We start from the raw sequence: 22,375 nt of genomic DNA, 5'->3' as shown, positions 1-22,375 counted from the left end.
GCCAGTATACAGAAGGAGCTAAATAAACCACTTCTGAATGGATGGCATATATTCACTTATTCAAAGCATCTATATTCACCGAACTAATGGTACCATTTACACTTCCCTTCTCCAGCAAATGCCGTCTCCACCTCTCTGCACCCCCCTCCACTCTCCTGTTCCCAGTTACTTGCAACCCCCTCTTCACCTCTAAAACCTAGTTGAAATGCCAAAGAGTTCAGATTGAGATTTCCTTGACCACATTTCCTCTCTTTCCTGTCCCTGGCTCCCCTCAAAAAACAGATTTAAACCCTTAGACTCTCTGTGTCACTTATACTCTTAATATGGAAAATCAATAATGCTGACTCTCTTGTTACTCAGAATGCTTTGATGTGACACAATGGTATAAATGCTGATTCCTGGGCTCTGCCTCAGATCTATTGAATCAGAATCTCTGCGTGTGGAGCCCAGGGATCTGCATTCATGCAAGTTCCTCAGGATATTCTAATGTTCATTAAATTCTGAGTTACTGCCGTAGAATACATATGAAGGGCTGAAAAGAGATGAGGGAGGGGTAAGCTAATGACAAAGTCTCTTGAATGCTCTGCCAATAAATAATTAAAAATCTCTTTCACTCTTGATCTGGATGATGGAAACACCCTTTATCCTCGATGCAGTAGGGGGATCCTAAAGAATTTCAAGCAGGGAAGGAACAGGATGGGTTTTGCATTTGAAAGGTTCCTTGGGCAGCCGTGCAGGGCAGGGACTTTCAAACTTTTTGCCGATGATCCCAGCAGGAAATTACATTTTACATCGTATCAGGGTCTTCATACCAAGGGTATCTGGGAAATAACTTTCCTGAGATAATACTACCCTTGTTATATGAAATGTACCCAGGTCTGATCTGGTCTGGTCGAGTCTACTTTATTTCATTTTTTAAAAACCACTGGTTGGGATCAGTGCCATTGATTTTACCACCCACCAGTGGATTGTGACCAGTAGACTGAAAAAGGCTGGCATAGAGGATGGATCACAGGAGAGTGGGGGTAGAGGCACAGAGATAAGTCAGGGGCCACCGCAGAAATCTGGGTGAAAAATTGTGCGAAGCTGAATTAAGGCTACGGCAGAAGGCGCTGGGGATGAGTGGTGGATTTGCGAGAGATTTATGAAGGAGAATTGACCAGATCTGATAACTAGTTTGATAAGGGAAGTTAGCAAGAGGCAAGGTGGCTGACCGCACCATTCATTCCGACTGCTTAGAGGAGAGGCGAAGAGGGTGTGCCCTTGGTGACTGTGCACTGCTCTCCGACACATTTGGGCCATTCCTGAATAAGGGCAAGGAACGTACGGTTCCATTTGGGTCAAGTATTTATGAAAATACAGTATTTATGAAAATGTGACATCAACTGACTTGCACTTCCAGTGCATTATCATTTGTTTGTACTATCTGAGGAATTGGCAAATGGGTAATGTTTGCACTGATATGAAATTAACTTTCATGCTTATTGCTTTTTACTTACATAAGAGCTTATTTTTGAGCTGTGTTAATGGTCCTTAATAGAAAAAGTTTCCTTTCCCTCTATCCTCTACTAAGATTCTGAGATAAGGAAAACCCTTGAGTATGTAATTATTACATAGGATGAGAAACTTAGGGAGACTCAGTCTTTTCCCTCTAGATTTGAAAGATACTTATAGTCAACAAAATAAAATTCCTATAAATGGAGATCCTTTATTTTCTCATAAAACCGAGAACATTCACAAATCATTTTTATTCTCTATAAATATTTAAGCCAAACCTGTCTGTCGGGTCCTTTAACATCCTACCCAGATCTAGAATGGCTCCAGGTCGTGGGGTCCATGTTGCCACATCAGAATTTTTCTTGATAAGATTGTTGAGTTCATTTGGGTCATTTTTGATGTTTGTTTCTTTAATATACCTGAAAAATAAGAATGTGTGTAAGAAAGTTTATTCTCAGATGCATAGCCTGATTTGTACAATAACAGAAATTTTTTTCTCTATATTCTCACTTTCTAATCCCCCTTCACTTACCCCATAGAGAAATAAAGACTATACTTGAGCTAATGTCCCTAATTAGGAAAGAATTATTAGTTAGAGAAGATGGTATTTATACTTCATTTTTAAGTGTAATCATGTGGTGATTGGGATTAAGTTAGAAGAACCAAGACAGGCTATCATAAATAGATGGGAATAGCACACTCTTAGATATATGAATAATTCTGTTTTATTTGACAGATTATACTAAATGTTTAACATGAACTAATGGATTTCATCTTCACAATGTTCTAATGAGAAAGCTGCCATTATTACCCTCATTTTATAGAGAAGGAAAGAAAGGTTGGAAAGGCAAGGTGACTTGCCCCAGATCACGCCACTAATCAGCAGGGTCCACACAGCTCTCTAACCACAGCCAGAACAAGGCTCAGCCTTCGCAAGGGGCCACTGGGAGGGACCTTTCCCCGACTTTGGGAGTAAAGTCTTTCCACCCCTCCTGTCATGTAAGTTGATAGCAAAAAGACAGCCATCTATGAACCAGGAAGCAGGCCCTCACTAGACCCCATATCTGCCAGCACCTTCATCTTGGACTTCTCAGTCTCCAAAACTGTGAGAAATACATTTTTGTTGTTTATAATCCAAAAAAGTGTCTTTCCATTCAAGCCACTTAAAATCCACCTGTTAGAAGATCACTTACATCCTCAGTCATAGCCCATCCTGAGATCTGGTTTCTGACTGTGCTTTTGATCAAAGCTGAGTATCCCAAATTTATTTCCAAAGCAGTCCTTCTGGAAAAGGTTTACGTCCCCAATTTCAATGTCATATAAGCAGGTAATTGTGGCGGTGTGGGAGCAGAAAAAGGGAGATCCAGAGAAAAAGGATTTGCCATTTGTTTCATCCGATATGGGTTATGTATTCTGTTAAAAGGGAATTTTATTTTCTTGAGCTACAACTTGGTTACCTAGCCTGGATAGGTTCTTTTAGTCAGATAGAGAAACACAAAACATACGTAAGCATTTATATTTCAATAGCACTAAGGTGGCTCACATTATTTATGATCTTGGAATCAATTTTGCAGACATGAGAGAAGATGCCCACCCAGAGGTGTGTGGCTTTTCCCTTCCTGCACCCGCGTGTCCTCCCGGTTTGTGGTCCGCAATGTGGAGCAGTGTCCCTGCTTTGTCTCACCCTCTCACTACCTCTGGTCTCAAAATGGTTCACAAACTCTTCTCCCTGCTTCCAATCTACCCTTCTCGAAACCCTGATACTATCAGATAATTCTTCCTAAAACATGATGTGTGGCATTCACAAAGGTCTATCCCTTCTCGATGCTTCATTGTCTCCCTGTAAAACAGTAATAAAATCAATACGTAGATGCTGCCCTCTGCTGGGTATTGTGGGTACTGAGGGTAATTTTTGCTAATGACAAACACAGAGGGGTGGCTTGTAATTACTTTAAGTGGCAGCATCACATTAAGTAGTAAAGTGTCCTGTAAATAAGTACTGCTACATTCTCTAAGTTCTTGCAATTCAACCTAGTATTTCTTGACTCTGAATTCTCTTTTCAGTCCTCACTGTCATTCATCTGCCGGGATTTTGGTGGGCATTACACGGAACCTGCCTAGATTATTGTAATGGCTTTCAAACTGGTCTCCGGCATGAACATTCCCATGTTCCTTCACTCCACACAGACATACAACCCATCTTCCCCAGTGCACATCTGACCATGTCCTTGTTCCTTATTCCACTCTTTCATTGGGCTTTTCACCCTTTCAGGGTAAACTCCAAGCCACGTGGTATGGCACACAATGCTGGTCAGTCTGGCGTCTCCCCATAGGTGTCCAAGCCTGGTACTGTGTGTCCTGCCCTGCCCAAGAGCTGCATAACGGCCTGCCCACCCCATTAACCGTGCAGCCCTGCCCTCACTGCAGAGGTGGACCCTTCCCAAAGCGATCCCAGCAGAGGATCTTGGATCCTCTTGGATCACAAAGGTGGTGGCTAAAGCAAACTGCTGGGGCAGACGGATCACTGGGGCAGGCAGACAGAAAGGTAGCCCCACCCACGGCACCAGCAGGTGGGGCTCCCACAAAGTCGGAGAGCAAAGAGTCTGAGTGGGCACCATTGGACGCCTCCTTCGCGAGGCTATTACTCTATAGGCCAGGAAAGAGGGCTAAATGAAACGGAGGTCGCCAGTCCTCCTGATAAAGATTTCAAAGTAAAATATGCTCACTGATTTAAAGAAAAATATTTTAAGATCTCAGGAAGGACTTCAACAAAGAGACAAAAGAGCTGAAAAAGAGCCACTTAGAATATAGTAACTGAAATGAAACATACAATGAAGGGATTCAAAAGTAGCTTACTGCAAGTACAGGAGACACTCAATGAGATGGAGATGAGAGAACAGAAACACGAAGCTGAGGAACACGGAGAAAAAAGAATCTCTATGAATGAAAAAATGTTAAGAGCTGTGTGACAACTCCAACCAAAACAATATTTGCATAATAGGGGTCCCAGAAGGAGAAGAGAGAGACCTTTAGGGGTAGAAAGTCTCTTTGAGGAAATAATTGTTGAAAATATCCCCAATAGGGGAAAGGAAATGGACACTCAGGTCATGGAGGCACAGAGAGCCCCTAACAAAAAGAATCCTGGGAAGACAACACCAAGACATATAATAATTAAAATGACAAAGATTAAGGGTAAGGAGAGAGTACAAAAAAGCAGCCAGAGAGAGAAAAAAGCTTACTTACAAGGGAAAGCCCATTAGGTCATCATCAGGCTCTCAGCAGAAACATTACAGGCCAGAAGGGAATGCCACAAAATAATGTACTGAAACAGAAGGACCTTCAATCAACAATCCTCTACCTAGCAAGATTATCGTTTAGATTTGAAGCAGGGATTAAACAATTTCCAGATAAATGAAGGCTCAAGGAATTTATAACAACCAAACCAGCATTACAGGATATGTAAAAAGGACTGCTGCAGATGGAAATGTTCCTAAGCCTAAATAGTGTTCACCACTGAAAACAAACCCCCACAAAGGTAGTAGACCAATTAATTACCAAGCAAGCTAGAAATTAAACCAAAACAGTAGCAGAACTAACTGTACACAAAATCAGTCAAGGGATACACAAAAAGTGCAGATTATGACAATCTTATACACAAAGTGTGGAGGAAGAAGAATAGTACTTCTAGACTTTGTTTGCAATAGAACAATCAGCAACTTAATAGGTTTCATTTGTTCTTCTTTTTCTAGTTTCTTTAATTGTAAATTTAGACAGTTTATTCAGAATTGTTCTTGTTTCTTGAGGTAGGCCTGTATTGCTACGACTTCCCTCTTAGAACAGCCTTTGTGATGTCCCACAAGTACTGGACTGTTGTATTTTTGTCTTCATTTGTCTCCATGTCTTGCTTTATTTCTGTTTAACTTAGTTAATGATCCATTGATTATTTAGAAGCATGTTGTTTAGCCTCTATGTATTTGTAGGATTTTTTGTTTACTTTGTGTAATTTATTTCTAGTTTCATACCACTGTGGTCTAAGAAGCTGCTTGGTACAATTTATAACTTTTTAATTTATTGAGGCTCTTTTTGTGACCTAGTATGCTATCTGTTCTGGAGAATATTTCATGTACCCTTGAGAAAAATGTGTATTCTGATGATTTTGGGAATGGTCTGTAGATATCTGTTAAGTCCATCTGATCCAATGTATTGTTCAGTGCCTCTGTTTCCTTATTTATTTATGATCTGTCTATTGATGTGAGAGGTGTGTTACTAAAATGAATGTGTTGTAATCTATTTTCCTCTTTAATTCTGTTAGTATCTGCTTTACATATTTAGATGCTCCTAAGATGGGTGCATAGATATTTACAATGGTTATATCCTCTTGTTGGACTGACCCCTTTATCATTATGTACCTTCTTTGCTTTGAAATCAATTTTGTTTGAATAAGCACTGCTACTTCTGCTTTTTTCTCCCTATAGTTAGCATGAAATATCTTCTGTCACTTCACTGTTAGTCTGTACATGTCTTTGGGTCGCCTGTAGGCAGCAGGTAGATGGGTCTTGTTTTTTTTTATCCTTCTGTCACTCCGTGTCTTTTCATTGGCACATTCAGTTCATTTACATTTAGGGTGATTATTGATAGATGTGTACATATTGCCATTTTATTAGTTGTTTTCTGGTTGTCTTTATAGCTTCTTTCTGTTCCTTTCTTCCTCTCTTGCTATTTGATGGTCTTCTTTAGTGTTGTTATTAGAGTTCTCTTAAAAAAATATTTTTGTGTATTTATTGTAGGCTTTAGTTTTATGGTTATCAAAGGTTCAAGGACAGCTTCCTGACTATATAACAGTCTACATTAAGTTGCTGATTACTCTATTTTAAATAAAATCTAAAGGTACTTTTTCCTTTCTTCTTCTCCTTCCTCCACACTTCATGTATTTGATGTCATAATATACACTTTTTTGTGTATACCTTGATTGATTTTGTGAAGAGTTGAGTCTCCTTTCCTGTAGAGCCCCAGTTGCTGGTGGTGGGTTATGAGAAGGGTTGCCTTTCTATTTGCTGGCAGTGTTTTATCTCGGTCTGCTGAGGCCAGCAGTTTGCCCCGGCAGAGCCTGCGCAGTGTGTGTGGGCATGCTGAGGCGGCAAATTGCACGGTGGAAGGGTGTGCAGGTTCCTGGAGGCAGTGCGATGTGCACAGAGGGGAGGTGCTTGGGTGTCAGGAAGTGGCAATAGCAAGTTGCTCTGTGGGAGGTCCGCTGGTGGCTGAGGCGGCTAGTCATGGCCTGGTGGGGTGCAGCTGCTGCCGCAGTGAGTCCCAGCAGGCACCCCCTAGCAGCAGCGAGGTGCAGCACCTGACTTAGCTGCCTGTGGGGAGGAAGAAGCTCGTGGAGCTGGCTCCTGCGGATGCCTCCCCAGTTTGGCCATGAAAGCTGGGAGAGTCTCCCTCTGCTCACCAGGCAGCAAAGTCTGACACTGCTGGGCTGAGGGGGCTGGCACACCTGCAGTGCCCGGGGAAGCGCCTCAGGGCTGAGCCACCAGCAACGGGCAGAGAGCATCTGGGGCTCCTGAGCATTCCCGATCTGCTTGGTGGAGGGAGGGCTGGGGAGGTAGAGGGAGGGCTGGGGAGGTATCGTCCACGTGCCCTTTCTCCTGCAGAGACAGCACCATCCAGCCCTCACCCCCTGGTGCCCTTCTCACTGTTGGCAAGTCTTTCAAACTGCTGCCTCTGTGGTGGGCTTCAGTGGAACCAGCAGAGCATGCCTGCCCTCCCTAGGTGGCTGGTGTCTCAGTCTCCCAGAGTTTTCCACCTGCCCCTAGTGTCCAATCCCATTTTTCACCGGAACTCAGTGCAATGTGGACTTGTGCTCCCAGAGCAGACCTCTAAGGCTGGGTGTGCAAGAGTCCCTGAGCACATACCCCCTCCCCGCTCCACTCCTCTTCCTCCTACCTGCGGGCTGGGATGGTGGAAGGGCTGGGGTCCCGCTCAGTCACAGCTCTGCCACTTTACCCATTTCTGAGTGGTCTTCTCTTCTTCTCCAGGTACATATGGTGTGTTCTGAAGTCTTCAGTTTGTTGTCAGCGTTGGATGTACTTGCTGTGGTCACTTCCTCTGTGTGTGTTCGTGGTAAGAGATACAGGTCTTGCCTTCCTACTCTGCCTTCTTGAGCCCCAACCTTCCCCAAAATTTATTCTTTTTCAGAATTATTCTGGCTATTCTAGTTTCTTTGCTTCTTTCTATAAGTTTTTATAATCAGACTGTCTATATGTACACAAAATTCTGCTAGGGTTTTGGTGTGAACTGCATCGAATGTACAGATTTATGGAGAGATAATTAAGTCTTAACTATGACAGCACACTCTTAAGAATTATAGAGAATAGTATGAACAGTACACTAATTAAATAACTTAGATAAACACACTCATAGGAACACACAAACTGCTTAAACCAACTCAAAGAGAAAACAGAAAACATCCTCATTCATAAACTCTCCCCAAACACAAAAGGGAACACTTCCAAATCCATTCTATTTGGCTTTTATCAAAGCCATGTAAAGACATCACAAGAGAAGAAAATTAAAGACCAATATTTCTTATGAATATAGATGCAAAAATTTCTTAACAAAACACTAGCACACAATATCCAGCAGCATTTAGTATGATTATACATCATGACAAGTGGAATTTGTCACAGGAATGCAAGGGAGGTTCAACATAAGAAAATCAATAAGTATATTTCACCACATTAAATGAATGAAGGAAAAAAAGCATATAATCATGTCATTTGATCCAGAAAAAGCATTTATAAAACCCAACCCTTTCAGGCAGAGCCAAGATGGTGGCGTGAGTAGTTCCATGGAAATCTCCTCCCAAAAACATATATATTTATGAAAATACAATAAATACAACTATTCCTAAAAGAGACACCAGTGGATGCAGTACAACAGCCAGGATACATCTACATCTGCGAGAACTCAACATCACATGAAGGGGGTAGGATACAAGCCATGGCCCAGGACTGCTAAACAACCAGCTCTAGAAATCTGCACCCAGAATGCAGACACAAGGTGCACGGGGTGCTGGATATTAGAGAAACAGAAAAGCAAAACCTGTGGGCAGGTCCCTGCAACTGGAGCCCCTAAGACAAAAGAAAAGCGAGTGCTTTCTGCAAGTCTTAAAGAGACAGGGACCCCACAGCTGGATGAAGTCGTCCCGGCACACTTAGCCAGCAGCTGGGAATCCCGGGAAACTTTAGGTTCCCTAACCCCCTGGGCGGCAGCACAGCTCTGAAGCCCCTCACGGCACTAAGCAGCCTGCCAGTGATTCCCCCAACTGGCGTGGACCCTGACACACTGGCCCAGCAGTGGGAGAGTGGCAGCATGTGCCGGGGGCAGCAGCACCAGAGGTGACCGGGAGAGGTTCGCGTGAGCCCATGGCAGCGGTGGCTGAGCAGTCCGGGAGCGGTGTGCCAGCGGCGGCAGCGCAAGAGGGGCATGGGAGAGGCCCATGCGAACCTGCAGTGGTGCCAGAGGGAGCAGCTGCCTTCCCAGCAGCCAACCAGAATCCCAGCCCAATGCACAGCGGCCCGGGCCAGACCCAAAGGCCGCTGCTGGCACACAGCTGCCAGGCAGAGGTGCCGCTATCGTGGAGGAGCGCACCTGGCGTGGCTGCCACTCTCAGCAGGGCTCTGGGCTGCTCTGACGGAGACCCCACCCACAGCAGCTTAGGGGACTAACCCGCTGGCTGCTCCAGGAGTGCAGGTAACCAACACAGGCAGCAGAGAAGGGCAAGGCATCCAGCAAGCAGGAAAGGACTTTCTTCTCCCAGCTGACACACCCGCAACCTGCCTACAGCCACTGCTATCACTATGAAAAGGCAGAAAAATTTAGTCCAGTCCAAAATAGTCCAGACAACCCCTGAGAGAGGATCTGCAGAGACAGACCTAACCAGTCTCCCAAAAAAAGAATTCAAAATAAAAATCATAACCATGCTGATGGATCAGCAGAGAATATGCAAGAGCTAATGGAGCAAGTACAGAGGGAGACGACAGAAATAAAACAATCCCTGGAAGGACTTAAAAGCAGAATGGACAGGATACAAGAGGCCATTGATGGACTAGAAACCAGAGAACAGGAACACATAGAAGCAGATGCACAGAGAGATAAAAGGATCTCCAGAAATGAAACAATATTAAGAGAACTCTGTGACTGATCCAAAGGGAATGATGTCTGCATTATAGGGGTACCAGAAGAAGAAGAGAGAGAAAAGGGGATAGAAAGTGTCTTTGAAGAAATAATTGCTGAGAACTTCCACAAACTGGGGGAGGAAATAGTTGCTCAGACCATGGAAGCCCACAGAACTCCCAACAGAAAGGACCCAAGGAGGACAACACCAAGACACATAATAATTAAAATGGCAAAGATCAAAGACAAGGCCAAAGTATTAAAGGCAGCCAGAGAGAAAAAAAAGGTTACCTACAAAGGAAAAACCATCAGGCTATCATCAGACTTCTCAACAGAAACCCTATAGGCCAGAAGAGAATGGCAGGATATACTTAATGCAAAGAAACAGAAGGGCCTCGAACCAAGACTACTGTATCCAGCACAAATATCATTTAAATATGAAGGAGGGATTAAACAATTCCCAGACAAACAAAAGTTGAGGGAATTTGCCTCCTACAAACCACCTCTACAGGGAATCCTACAGGGACTGCTCTAGATGGGAGCACTCCTAAAAAGAGCACAGAACAAAACACCCAACATATGAAGAATGGAGGAGGAGGAATAAGAAGGGAGAGAAGAAAAGAATCATCAGACTGTGTTTATAATAGCTCAATAAGCAAGTTAAATTAGAAAGTAAGGTAGTAAAGAAGCAAACCTTGAACCTTTGGTAACCACAAACTTAAAGCCTGCACTGACAATAAGTACATATCTTTCAATAATCACACTAACTGTAAATGGACTGAATGCACCAATCAAAAGACACAGAGTCACTGAATGGATAAAAAAGCAAGACCCATCCATATACTGCTTGCTTACAAGAGACTCACCTAAAACCCAAAGACATGCACAGATTAAAAGTCAAGGGATGGAAAAAGATATTTCATTCAAACAACAGAGAGAAAAAAGCAGGTGTTGCAGTAGTAGTATCAGACAAAACAGACTTCAAAACAAAGAAAGTAACAAGAGATAAAGAAGGACATTACATAAAGATAAACGGTTCACAACAAGAGGATATAACCATTCTAAACATATATGCACCCAATACAGGAGCACCTACATATGTGAAACAAATACTAACAGAATTAAAGGAGGAAATAGAATGCAATGCATTCATTTTGGGAGACATCAACACAACACTCACTCCAAAGGACAGATCCACCAGACAGAAAGTAAGTAAGGACACAGAGGCACTGAACAACACACTAGAACAGATGGACCTAATAGGCATCTACAGAACTCTACATCCAAAAGCAGCAGGATACACATTCTTCTCAAGTGCATATGGAACATTCTCCAGAATAGACCACATACTAGGCCACAAAAAGAGCCTCAGTAAATTCCAAAAGACTGAAATCCTACCAAGCAACTTTTCAGACCACAAGGTGTAAAACTAGAAATAAATTGTACAAAGAAAGCAAAAAGGCTCACAAACACATGGAGGCTTAACAACATGCTCCTAAATAATCAATGGATCAATGACCAAATTAAAATGGAGATCCAGAAATACATGGAAACAAATGACAACAACAACACAAAGCCCCAACTTCTGTGGGACTCAGCGAAAGTGGTCTTAAGAGGAAAGTATATACCAATCAGGGCATATTTAAAGAAGGAAGAACAATCCCAAATGAATAGTCTAATGTCACAACTATAGAAATTGGAAAAATAAGAACAAATGAGGCCTAAGATCAGCAGAAGGAGGGACATAATAAAGATCAGAGGGGAAATAAATAAAATTGAGAAGAATAAAACAATAGAAAAAATCTCCTGGACATAAACATGAGCAACTTCTTCATGAACATATCTCCCTGGGCAAGTGAAACAAAAGCAAAAATGAAGAAGTGAGACTATATCAAGCTGAAAAGCTTCTGTACAGCAAAGGACACCATCAACAGAACAAAAAGGCAGCCTACAGTATGGGAGAATATATTCATAAATGACAGATCCGATAAAGGGCTGACATCCAAAATATACAAAGAGCTCATGCACCTCAACAAACAAAAAGCAAATAATCCAATAAAAAAAATGGGCAGAGGAGCTGAACAGACAGTTCTCCAAAGAAGAAATTCAGATGGCCAAGAGACACATGAAAAGATGCTACACATCGCTAGTCATCAGAGAAATGCAAATTAAAACCACAATGACATCACCTCACACCAGTAAGGATGGCCACCATCCAAAAGACAAACAACAACAAATGTTGGCGAGGCTGTGGAGAAAGGGGAACCCTCCTACACTGCTGGTGGGAATGTAAATTAGTTCAACCATTGTGGAAAGCAGTGTGGAGGTTCCTCAGAATGCTCGAAATAGAAATACCATTTGACCCAAGAATTCCACTTTTAGGAATTTACCCTAAGAAGGCAGCAGCCCAGTTTGAAAAAGACAGATGCACCCCTATGTTTATCGCAGCACTATTTACAATAGTCAAGAAATGGAAGCAACCTAAGTGTCCATCAGTAGATGAATGGATAAAGAAGAGGTGGTACATATACACAATGGAATATTATTCAGCCATAAGAAGAAAACAAATCCTACCATTCACAACAACATGGATGGAGCTAGAGGGTATTATGCTCAGTGAAATAAGCCAGGTGGAGAAAGACAAGTACTAAATGATTTCACTCATATGTGGAGTATAGGAACAAAGGAAAACTGAAGGAACAAAACAGCAGCAGAATCACAGAACCCAAAAATGGACTAATAGTTACCATGGAGGATGGGTGGAAAGGGAGGGACAAGGGCGGGAAAAAAGAAAGGGGTCATTATGATTAGCATGTATAGTGCATGGGGGGGAGCACGGGGAGGGCTGTGCAACACAGAGAAGACAAGTAGTGATTTTACAGCATCTTACTATGCTGATGGACAGTGACTGTGAAGGGTTATGTGGGGGGGACTTGGTGAAGGGGAGAGCCTTGTAAACATAATGTTCTTCATGTAATCGTAGATTAATGATACCAAAATTTAAAAAATAAATAAAAATGAAATAAAATAATAAAAAGATATAGGTACCTAGAAAGACAAACATTAGCTATTCAGAAAATTTTCCTGTTTAGGATGGTTTCCTTCTAAAGTGCCTGGGAGTTCTGTACAGCCAAGGTTTTACTTTATTGATAGGTCTGTGATGCTCAATATTATTAAACTCTACCACAACACTGTCCAATGGAATATAATATGTCACATAAGTAATTTTAAACATTCTAGCAGCCACATAAAAGAAGTAACAGATGAAGTTAATTTAATGGATTAATTTCTATTATAATCCAACTTAGCCAAAATATTATCATTTTGAAATCTAAGCAAGTATTAAAGTTATTAATGAGATATTTTATATTTTTTGTGTTATATCTTTGAAATCCAGTACATATTTTAAACTTAGAGCACATCTCAATTCAGACACTAAACATTAATCAAAATACTTCATCAGCATTTTGTATTTCATAAAACTTAGATTCATTTGCTAAACTTGTTCCAAATATGCTTAGAAGTTTCCAACAAATGAATCAAATACCAAAAATACATTTTCATATACTATTCACCATCTACATTCACAAAACTGCTTCTCACCATTTTTAGAAGCATTGATTTGACTTTGAAGCAAAAGTATTATCAGTTTTAAGACAACATCTATCCAAGGCTAGTAAATTCAGTAACTCAGGTCAACTCATTAACATTAACATAGAATTCAGAGAAGTACTGGATAAATTGAAAAGCAATTCCAAATTATCAAAATTAACAAAGAATTCTTCAAATTTGGCTTGAAATTTTTTTGGCTAGCATATACTTCCAATTACAAAGTCTTCTGCTTATTGATTCATATTAGAAAATGTATAAAACTATTGTTATTCATTTATATTAGAAAACTATTCAATTTCAACTTAAGGATTCAACATAAAGATTCAATTTCAACGTAACACTCAACCTGAATGCCTAAGTCACAAATAAGTCTTTCTTTCTTTGGAGCTTTACATTTAGCTTGTCCATATGCAATATGATATCAGAGAAAATGTTAGTCACAGTGCCAGATTTTTTCTTTGATTACTGAATATTTGACCAGCATTCTTTTTGTTTCAAGAAAACCTTCAATCAGAAGTAACAGTATAAATCATGATTCAACCATCAGGCATTTGCAAAGAGTACAACACCATCAAGCTCATTGTCTGGTCTTTTAAGAGCTTCATTAACAGGCGGTGATTAATAACATTTGCAATTTCAACAACTGTATCCAAAACACTTTTGCTAGAGGATGCCTCAGAAAACTTTGTACAAATGTTTTCAAAACACATCATGCAATAGAAGGAATAAGGGAGACACAAACTTCTTGTTATAAAATTCTAATAAATCCGGATTTTATTTAACCTAACATAACTGAGGCATCATTTATCATAATAAAAGTTAAGTATTTCATATGTAGCTGAAATTATTCTTTGTCATATGTAGACAATTCCAAAATACTTAATGCAAGTATTCATTTTTTTGGACTAATTGACAATATTGCTTCATAAATTTAGAATGCTTTGAAACTATTTGCTCAATGCTACTTCATAAATAGTCCATCTTTACAACCACTGACTTGAAATGCCTTTCATGTCATATACTAAAATGAGAGATATGTGAATTCATTTTTATAATCTTTATTCTCTACCATTGGCTATTTGTGCTATAACCCCACTGAGTTTTAATTGTAGAGACCCTATGTTTTACTATCTGGTAGAGTACTCTCCTCAGCTTGCTCTTCTTAATTAGAAATTTACTAAAATATTCTTGTTTTTCCCCCAAATTAATCTCACAATAACTTGTCTACTCCCCAGAACATATATTATTTATATTGAAATCACATTAACTTTATAAGTTAACTTAGTTTAAGTGATATGACTCTGCTATTTAGTCCAAGAACAGTGTGTCTTTCCATTTACATAGGTTTTCTTTTGTGTCTAATTTTTTAGTATTTTTTTTTTTTGGCAAAATGCAAGTTAAACTTTTTAGCACCTCTGGACATCATATGATCTTCTTATATCAATTAATATATTAAATTATATTAATTAATTCTCTTATTGAAAAACACTTGTATTCATGTAATTATCTCTACTCATTCTTAACATATGATTAATTTAATGTATTGTTGTACATAGTTGAATAACATTTAGATATTTATAAATTGATCTGTAGGGCTATTTTTTGTCAGATTTTAGTACCAATGTTGTATTCATTTCATAAAAAAATTAGACTGTTTCTCTTATTTTCTTGTATAGATAATTCACTTAAAGCAAGGTTTCTCAATAACAGCATTATTGGCATTTTGAGCTGGATAATTCTTTGTTGTGAGAAGTGTCCTGTACATTATAGGACATTCAGCAGACTCCCTGTCTCCTATCTATTAGATGCAGTAGCACAGCCCAGTTTTTATGTCCAAAAGTGTTTCCAGAAACTGCCACATATGCCCCACAAGGCAAAATCTCCCTGAGAACCACTGATCTAAAGCTGAAGCAAAGTACAATAAAAATTGATAAATTTTTATCAGTTGGAACTTGCCGAGAGGATTAAAGATGGTGACGTGAGAGGTGAGAAAGAGGCCTCCTACTAACTGCATATAATATAAAAATATAATACAACTAATCCTGAAAGAGCAACAGGACAGAAGGTTGCACCAGACTGCATACACCTGGAGAAAAGAGCAGATCTTGTGGAACAGGGTAATGTACCAAAACCGTGACACAGTGGGACCCAAACCCTTCCCCAACCCAGCTCACTGGCGAGAGGAAGAGAAATACAGCAGGGAGGGAGTGGAGGCCTGGGACTGCTGAACACCGAGCCCTGGAGATCTGCTCTAGGAGCACAAACCTACATTGCATGGTGCTCTGGTGATTAGAGGGGTTGGAAGCTAAGACAGGCAGAATGCCTGGAGAGACTGAGATTCCAGCTGCTTGTGGAAAACAGGGATCCATATCTGGCTGCTCTGAGCATCAGTCTGAGAGACTTCCTAACAGCAAGAGGGCTGCTAAAGGGGCAAGGACTGCACAGATTTTAATTAGATTTTAATTAATTAGATTTAATTACTACTCAGGAGAAAGGATAGGAAGACAAAATTGTCTGTGTGCACTCTGCCCAGCAGGTTGGGAACTTTCAGGATCTTCAGGTGCCCCAGCCCCCTGGCTGGCTATGCAGCTACAAGGCCCCTCACAGTGATACACAGCCTGCTGTGCCTTCTTCCCAGCCAGCCTGCACCTGTCTCACAAACCGGCAAACCCTGCCCTGGCGTCAGTCCAGCCAGAGGGAAGCCCTGCCTACAGTAGCTACAAACACAAACACAAAGCATAGAGGCTTATACCTGTGTGCTCACCCCATTGGTTCTGGCAGTGGAGACAGGCATAGCAGCCAGGAAGCAGGAAACAGCTCTTTCCTCCCCCAAGGCACCAACACTGCTCCCCTGAAAACCCCAATATTGCTCCAGGGACTGAGCAGCTACAGAGAGTATAGCTTCTGGACACCAGACGGTGCCACATACAAATATGAAACATCAAAGGAACCTGGTTCAAAGCAAAATCATACATACACCAGACAAAGAGTCAAATGAAACCAATCTCATGAATCTTCCTGAAAGAGATTTCAAAATAAAAATCATGAACATGCTCATGGAGGTACAGAAAATTATTCAGGAACTCAGGAATGAATTCCAGTCAGAGATCCAATCATTCCAGAACACAGTATCAGAAATGACACATACAATGGAAGGTTTTAAAAGCAGATTAGACACAGTGGAGGAAATGATAAATGAAATAGAAATTATAGAGGGGGAATACAAAGAAGCTGAGGCACAGAGAGAGTAAAGGATCTCTAGGAATGAAAGAATATTGAGAAAACTGTGTGACAAATCCAAATGGAACAATATTTGTATTATAGGGGTACCAGAAGAAGAAGAGAGAGAAAAAGGGAAAGAAAGTGTGTTTGAGGAGGTAATTGCTGAAAACTTCCCCAAGGAGATAGTATCTCAGGCCATGGAGGTGCACAGATCTCCCAACACAAGGGACCCAAGGAGGACAACACCAAGACATATAACAATTAAAATGGTGAAGATCAAGGATAAGGACAGACTATTAAAAGCAGCCAGAGAGAGAAATAAGATCACATACAAAGGAAAGCGATCATGCTAACATCAGACTTCTCAGCAGAAACCTTACAGGCCAGAAGGGAGTGGCATGATGTATTTAATGCAATGAAGCAGAAGGGCCTCAAACCAAGATGACTTTATCTGGCAAGATTATTATTTAAATTTGAAGGAGGGATTAAACAATTTCCAGATAAGCAAAAGCTGAGAGAATTTACCGCCCACAAACTGTCTCTACAGTATATTTTGGAGGGACTGCTATGGGAGGAAGGGTTCCTAATGTTTAATAAAACCATAGTAAAGAGAGTAGAACAGTGAATTACTAAGCAAATGCAAAATTAAACCAACTACCCCCAAAGTCAATCAAGGGATAGACAAAGAGTACAGAATATGGTACCTAATATATAAAGAATGGAGGAGGAAGAAAAAGGAGGAGAAAAAAGAACCTTTAGATTGTGTTTGTAACAGCATACTAAGTGAGTTAAGTTAGACTCTTAGATAGTAAGGATGTTAACCTTGAACCTTTGGTAACCACGAATCTAAAGCCTGCAATGGTAATAAGTGCATACTTATCGATAATCAACCTAAATGTAAATGGACTGACTGCACAAATCAAAAGACATAGAGTCACTGAAAGGATAAAAAAAACAAGACCCATCTATATGGTGCCTACAAAAGACTCATAGGTATCACTAACACACTAACATGACCTAAACACATAAATATTCAACTAAAGACACCATATTATAGCAGTGCATAGAAAAAAACTCAAACTGAATCAATCCATTGATACCAACTAATTGTGTAATACTATAAATGACACATGAATCCAACATGCACATCACAATAATGATACTTTTTTACACAATGCATTGGTTGAAGAAATGTAGTCCAACTAAAAAAGGTAAGTTGTATTTAACAGAAAATATTTTATACTGGTTCAATCTTAACACCTGAATTTCTTAAAATTAAAAATTCAGATTCTTCATTGTGCTAGCCACATTTTGAGTGTTTGGGAATCACATGTGGCTGGTTGTTACCGAATTGGACAAGTCAGCTCTAGCAGATCTAATTAAAATCTCAAAAGATGCTAATAAACTTGGAAGTGTTTAGTTCAGCTGTAGTAATTCCTAGGAAATTTTAGATGTTTTTCCTTTTATCAGAGAATCTATGTTTTGAAAGAAAAGAAAAAGTACTTCCCAGCTCGGACACCTGGCACTAGTAAAAGTCCCCAAAAAGGACAGTCCAATATAAAGATAGTGGCGAAGATGCACTAAAATGATGTTTCTTAAATTTAGGGTTCCCCTGGCATAGATACTCCTGTTCAAAATATATTTTATTAAAAGTTAACTGCTAACTCTTTAAATGATTACTTGGCATCAGTGTGACCATAAAAAGAAGCATAAATATAAATTTTGTTTAATACTCAGTATTAAGATTGTCATTCATTTGATAATTAAAACCCAACATTTAAAAAACATTCTCAGAGAAAATTCATGGACCTCCAAAAATACACATGAACGAGACTTAGAAGTTATATGGTTGCGAGAGAAGTCATTTCAGATATCCCAAAATGGGAACATAACATCATTCGATAATAATGCAATTCTCAGTTCCGGGATGCAGTTTGCTGTAGAGAAAAGAGCTTTGAAGATAGGCACACCGAGATTCACTTCCCAATTCCAGGGTTTCCAAGAGGGTGACTTTGGGCAGTCTCTTAGCCAGTCTGGGTTTTAGATTCCCTATCTGCAAAAAAAAGGCATAATAGTATCTACCTCATAGTGTCATTGGGAAGATTAATTTAGATGACTTGGCTAAAAGCCCCAGTTTAGTTCCTGGCGTGAACTGAGCACATACCAGTTGCCTTCATCCTTCCCAGGGTCCTTTCAGAGAAAACCTATTGGAATTCCTTCTAGCTACCCAGCTCAGCTTTTATTCATGGTTCTGTTCTCAAGCAACTTGTTCAATAAGCTCCACACTCCTAACTCTTTTTCATTTCATGTTGTATTCACAGCTAAATAACTCATGTCAGCCTACATTAACTTTTGTGTAACAATGTTGTACAAAATGTCCAGCATACTTGTCTGAGGGATGAGATTCCACGAAATAGCCAGCGAAAGGGCAATAAATCCGAGGTCGTAGGTCCTTCACGAGTCGGGCCTTGTAATTCAGGAGCTTCCTCCTTTCTGTTTTGATGAACTGGGCTTTCCATTCCTCTGGAATGACAGGGTTTGCATTAGAGTCTCCTGTTTAGAAATCACGGGAAAACAAATGATCTAGTAAACTGGATCTCTTTCAGGAGACAAAATTGAAACAGACTAAGGCAGAAATAGAGCAAAGCTCTGTGTCATTAGTGAACACCTCCCCACTCTTGCTTTAGTTTGCAAATTTCATTTGGTTACTAAGAAAAAGGTACCAAATGCCAAAGACACTGAGCCTTTTCTTTGTTTATGGCGATTCATTTGGACCCCAGATAATACAAAGGGCAACATGAAGAGTTGTACCCTGCATGCAGGCACATTTTAATGGTGCTTTATTTCTGGTAATCACTAACTCTTCACTAACATGGAAATGCCTTTATTATTTTGATGGATTATTAAAGCAAAGCATGTTCACCATACCCTGCACTGTCCAGAGGTTGAGAGCATGGGTGCTGGAGTCAGTCCTCCACCACTTAAATCTTTAAGTCTGTTTCCTCCTCTGTAAAGTGGAACCATGATGCCTACTTCACAGATCGCCCATTTGCTCATTCATTCCTTCAGTCAATATTTATGGAGCACCTACTGTGTGCCAGACACAGTTCTAGGCACTGAGAATACAGTGGTGAGTGGCATAAAGCAGGTCCCTGCTCTTGTGGAGCATTCATTCTAGTGATAGAAGCAAATAAAAGTAAATAAATAAGGTCATTCAAAGAATGATGAGCTCAGAAGAAAGTGTAGCAGGGCAATGGGGATGAGTGGCAGGTGGGGTGCGGTGGGGCAGAAGGGCATTATGAGACAGGGTGGTTAGTGAAGATGACATTTGAGTCAGAACATAGACAGAAGAAGAGAAGCTGCTGACCATGTGGAGATTGGGGCAACAGCATTTCAGGCAGTGGAAACAGCAAATACAAAGGCCCAGGGCAGGAGTGCGGTCCACTTGGCAAATTGAGTCTGAGGAACAAAACGCAGGCCACAGAGGCTAATACAGAGCAAGCACCAGGGAGACAGGCAGACAGGAAACCGAGATTCCAGGCAGGCCCCAGAGCATGTAGGGCACCGTGTCAGGGGATTGTTCATATTGCTATTGCTACGAACATTTGGTAAACATAAACAAGGACCCAGGAAAACAAGTTACCTATAACCTAGACATAACCACTATCAACAGTTTGATATGTTTTTGACCCTTTTTAAATATATGTGCATGCATACATTCAGTCACACATACACACACTCACATGAGAATGGGATTATTCTAGCTGACCTTTAATAGGTATATTTTGTCTCCCCAGTTAACTCCTTGAGGACAGCACCTCCCCTCTATCTCTCACACGGTTCTGTACTCTGGGAGGCAATAAATACCCAAGAAAGGAAGGAACTGGACAGACGCTTTCTTCATGCTACAAATAGGGCATTTTCTGCTGCACTGTTGGACAGAGATCATTTACCAAACTTGTTTATTAAGAAGATGTACACTGAGCATCCACAGCGCTCATACTGAGGATACCAAGATTAGCAAAATATACTGCTTACACGCTTTGTCCCATCCCAACCCCAGCACCACCCTTAGACCCAGAGCGGAAGAACTCCTGCCTCTGACTCCACATTTTTCTAGCTTTGGGATGTCATTGATACAGCATTGCATAAGTTTAAGTTATACAACGTGATGGTTTGATACATGTAGATATTGCAAAACAATTACCACAACAAGGTTAGTTAACACCTCTATCATCTCACATAATTACCATTTTTGTGTGTGTAGTGAAAACACTCAAGATCTATTCTCTCGGTAATTTTCAAGTATGTGATACTGTACTGTAACTCTAACCATAAAGCTACACATTACATCCTCAGAACTTATTCACCTTATAACAAGAAGGTTGTGTTCTTTGACCAACATCTCCCCATTCCCCAAACTCTCCAGCCCCCAGTAACCCCACACTCCGAGGGGCTCCCTCTAGCACCCCTGTATAAGCATTCCACAGGGACTAGGGCATGTGCCCATGTCAAGTGGCACACACCCTATTCTGAACCACATCCCAAGAGCATGTAAGCCTGCATTACCTGTGTCAGACCTTTCTGGTCCTGCGCTATGGTCTTACATCATGAATCCAAATGACCCAAATGATTCTTTTTCTGGACTATTTCTGAGGTGATCCTAATCTCCTTAGTGTTTCTTTCATGCTCCACCGTCATATTTTGAGCTGAAAACTCCAGTTTGTAAGCCTGTGGTTTGCAAGACTTATATCCCAGTAAGACTGTAAGCTTCTTTTGGGGAGGGACTGTGCCTTAATTATCTGTGTATTTATTCTCACAGAATTTAACGAAGTGCCATGCCTACTCCTTGGCAGCATTCCCATATAAAATGTTACCAGTGAACTTTCCACCACTGAAAGTCATTGGAAAGCCTGACGCTCCTCCAGCGAAATCGCTCATCATTAGAGCAACCTCCACAGGCAGCCGTCCCCCATTGGGTCTGGTGCAGTCCACTGTGTTGAGTATTTTATGACCTGTGAAAAAATGAAGTGGCAAGAACCTTCAAAGTGAAATCCTGAGCACCACAGTTCGAATTCCCAGGCCAACAGAGTCTTACATGCAAGTCTCTATAATCTGACTCAGTTGACTAAGGAAAAATTGTTTGTGTTCAAGGAAAAAGAAGAGGAAGATTCCAAAACCTACAATCTTCAAAGCATATTTTGAATTTCCAAGTGGATAAATTCACCCTGCTCGATTTGGTGAGTTCTGAATGTCCCAGGAGAACAATTGGCTTGACTCCACTCCAGGGGCATAGAGAAGCCACTTTCCTCAGACAACTACCTCCAGCTGTTGAACTGAAAGGGCCCAGAGGAAAGAGTGACTGGATCAACACAAACCTCTCAAGCTTTTGCTCATTCAGTTCAATGATTGATGGGGCAATGAATCCCTCTTCTCACATGAAGAGCAGAAGTGTGTGATTATGCTACATGATAATATTATACTATATAATATTTCATTCAATAAAAACAGTTTTGGAGAAATTAACTGCAGGTGAAATAGAGGCTATTGTTGCCATATGAAGAAAAGCTTCACACCTGTCACTATATAGACTACATCACTGTTAGCTTGTGCTCTAGAAAGATTGCTGAATGATAACCCATTTTTCTAAGACAAGAATTCAATGGAACTTGAAGATGGAAGAAGATTAATGTAGGGCAAAATTTCAGTCAGCTATTATGAACCTTCCAACCAAGGGTATTATTTATGTTTCGTTATTGATGAGGATAAGAAAGTACCTTTGTATTCCACAATAATGCAAGTGTCCATCTCAGGATGAACGCCATCCATCAAGATCATGAATCGAAGATTTTTGTCTACCTGAAATTTA

The 22,375-nt window shown here is 40.6% G+C and overlaps 1 protein-coding gene across 1 annotated transcript in view; it reads right to left on the bottom strand.

The window, feature by feature from the left end:
* LOC108392748 (cytidine monophosphate-N-acetylneuraminic acid hydroxylase) overlaps positions 1–22,375 on the bottom strand; it is a 111,639-nt gene that overhangs the window by 13,672 nt on the left and 75,592 nt on the right. Inside the window, exons 8-11 of the mRNA XM_036994427.2 lie at positions 22,284–22,365; positions 21,384–21,521; positions 18,894–19,029; positions 1,776–1,916 (exon numbers count right to left, since the gene is read on the bottom strand). Coding sequence (XP_036850322.1) covers positions 1,776–1,916; positions 18,894–19,029; positions 21,384–21,521; positions 22,284–22,365 — 497 coding nt within the window. The remainder of the gene's footprint in view (positions 1–1,775; positions 1,917–18,893; positions 19,030–21,383; positions 21,522–22,283; positions 22,366–22,375) is intronic.

This window comes from Manis javanica, chromosome 16 (assembly GCF_040802235.1).
Source record: "Manis javanica isolate MJ-LG chromosome 16, MJ_LKY, whole genome shotgun sequence".
In the NCBI taxonomy this organism is placed as follows: domain Eukaryota; kingdom Metazoa; phylum Chordata; class Mammalia; order Pholidota; family Manidae; genus Manis; species Manis javanica.
The sequence above is the reverse complement of the archived record's forward strand: the minus strand, read 5'-3'. Positions and strand labels throughout refer to the sequence as shown.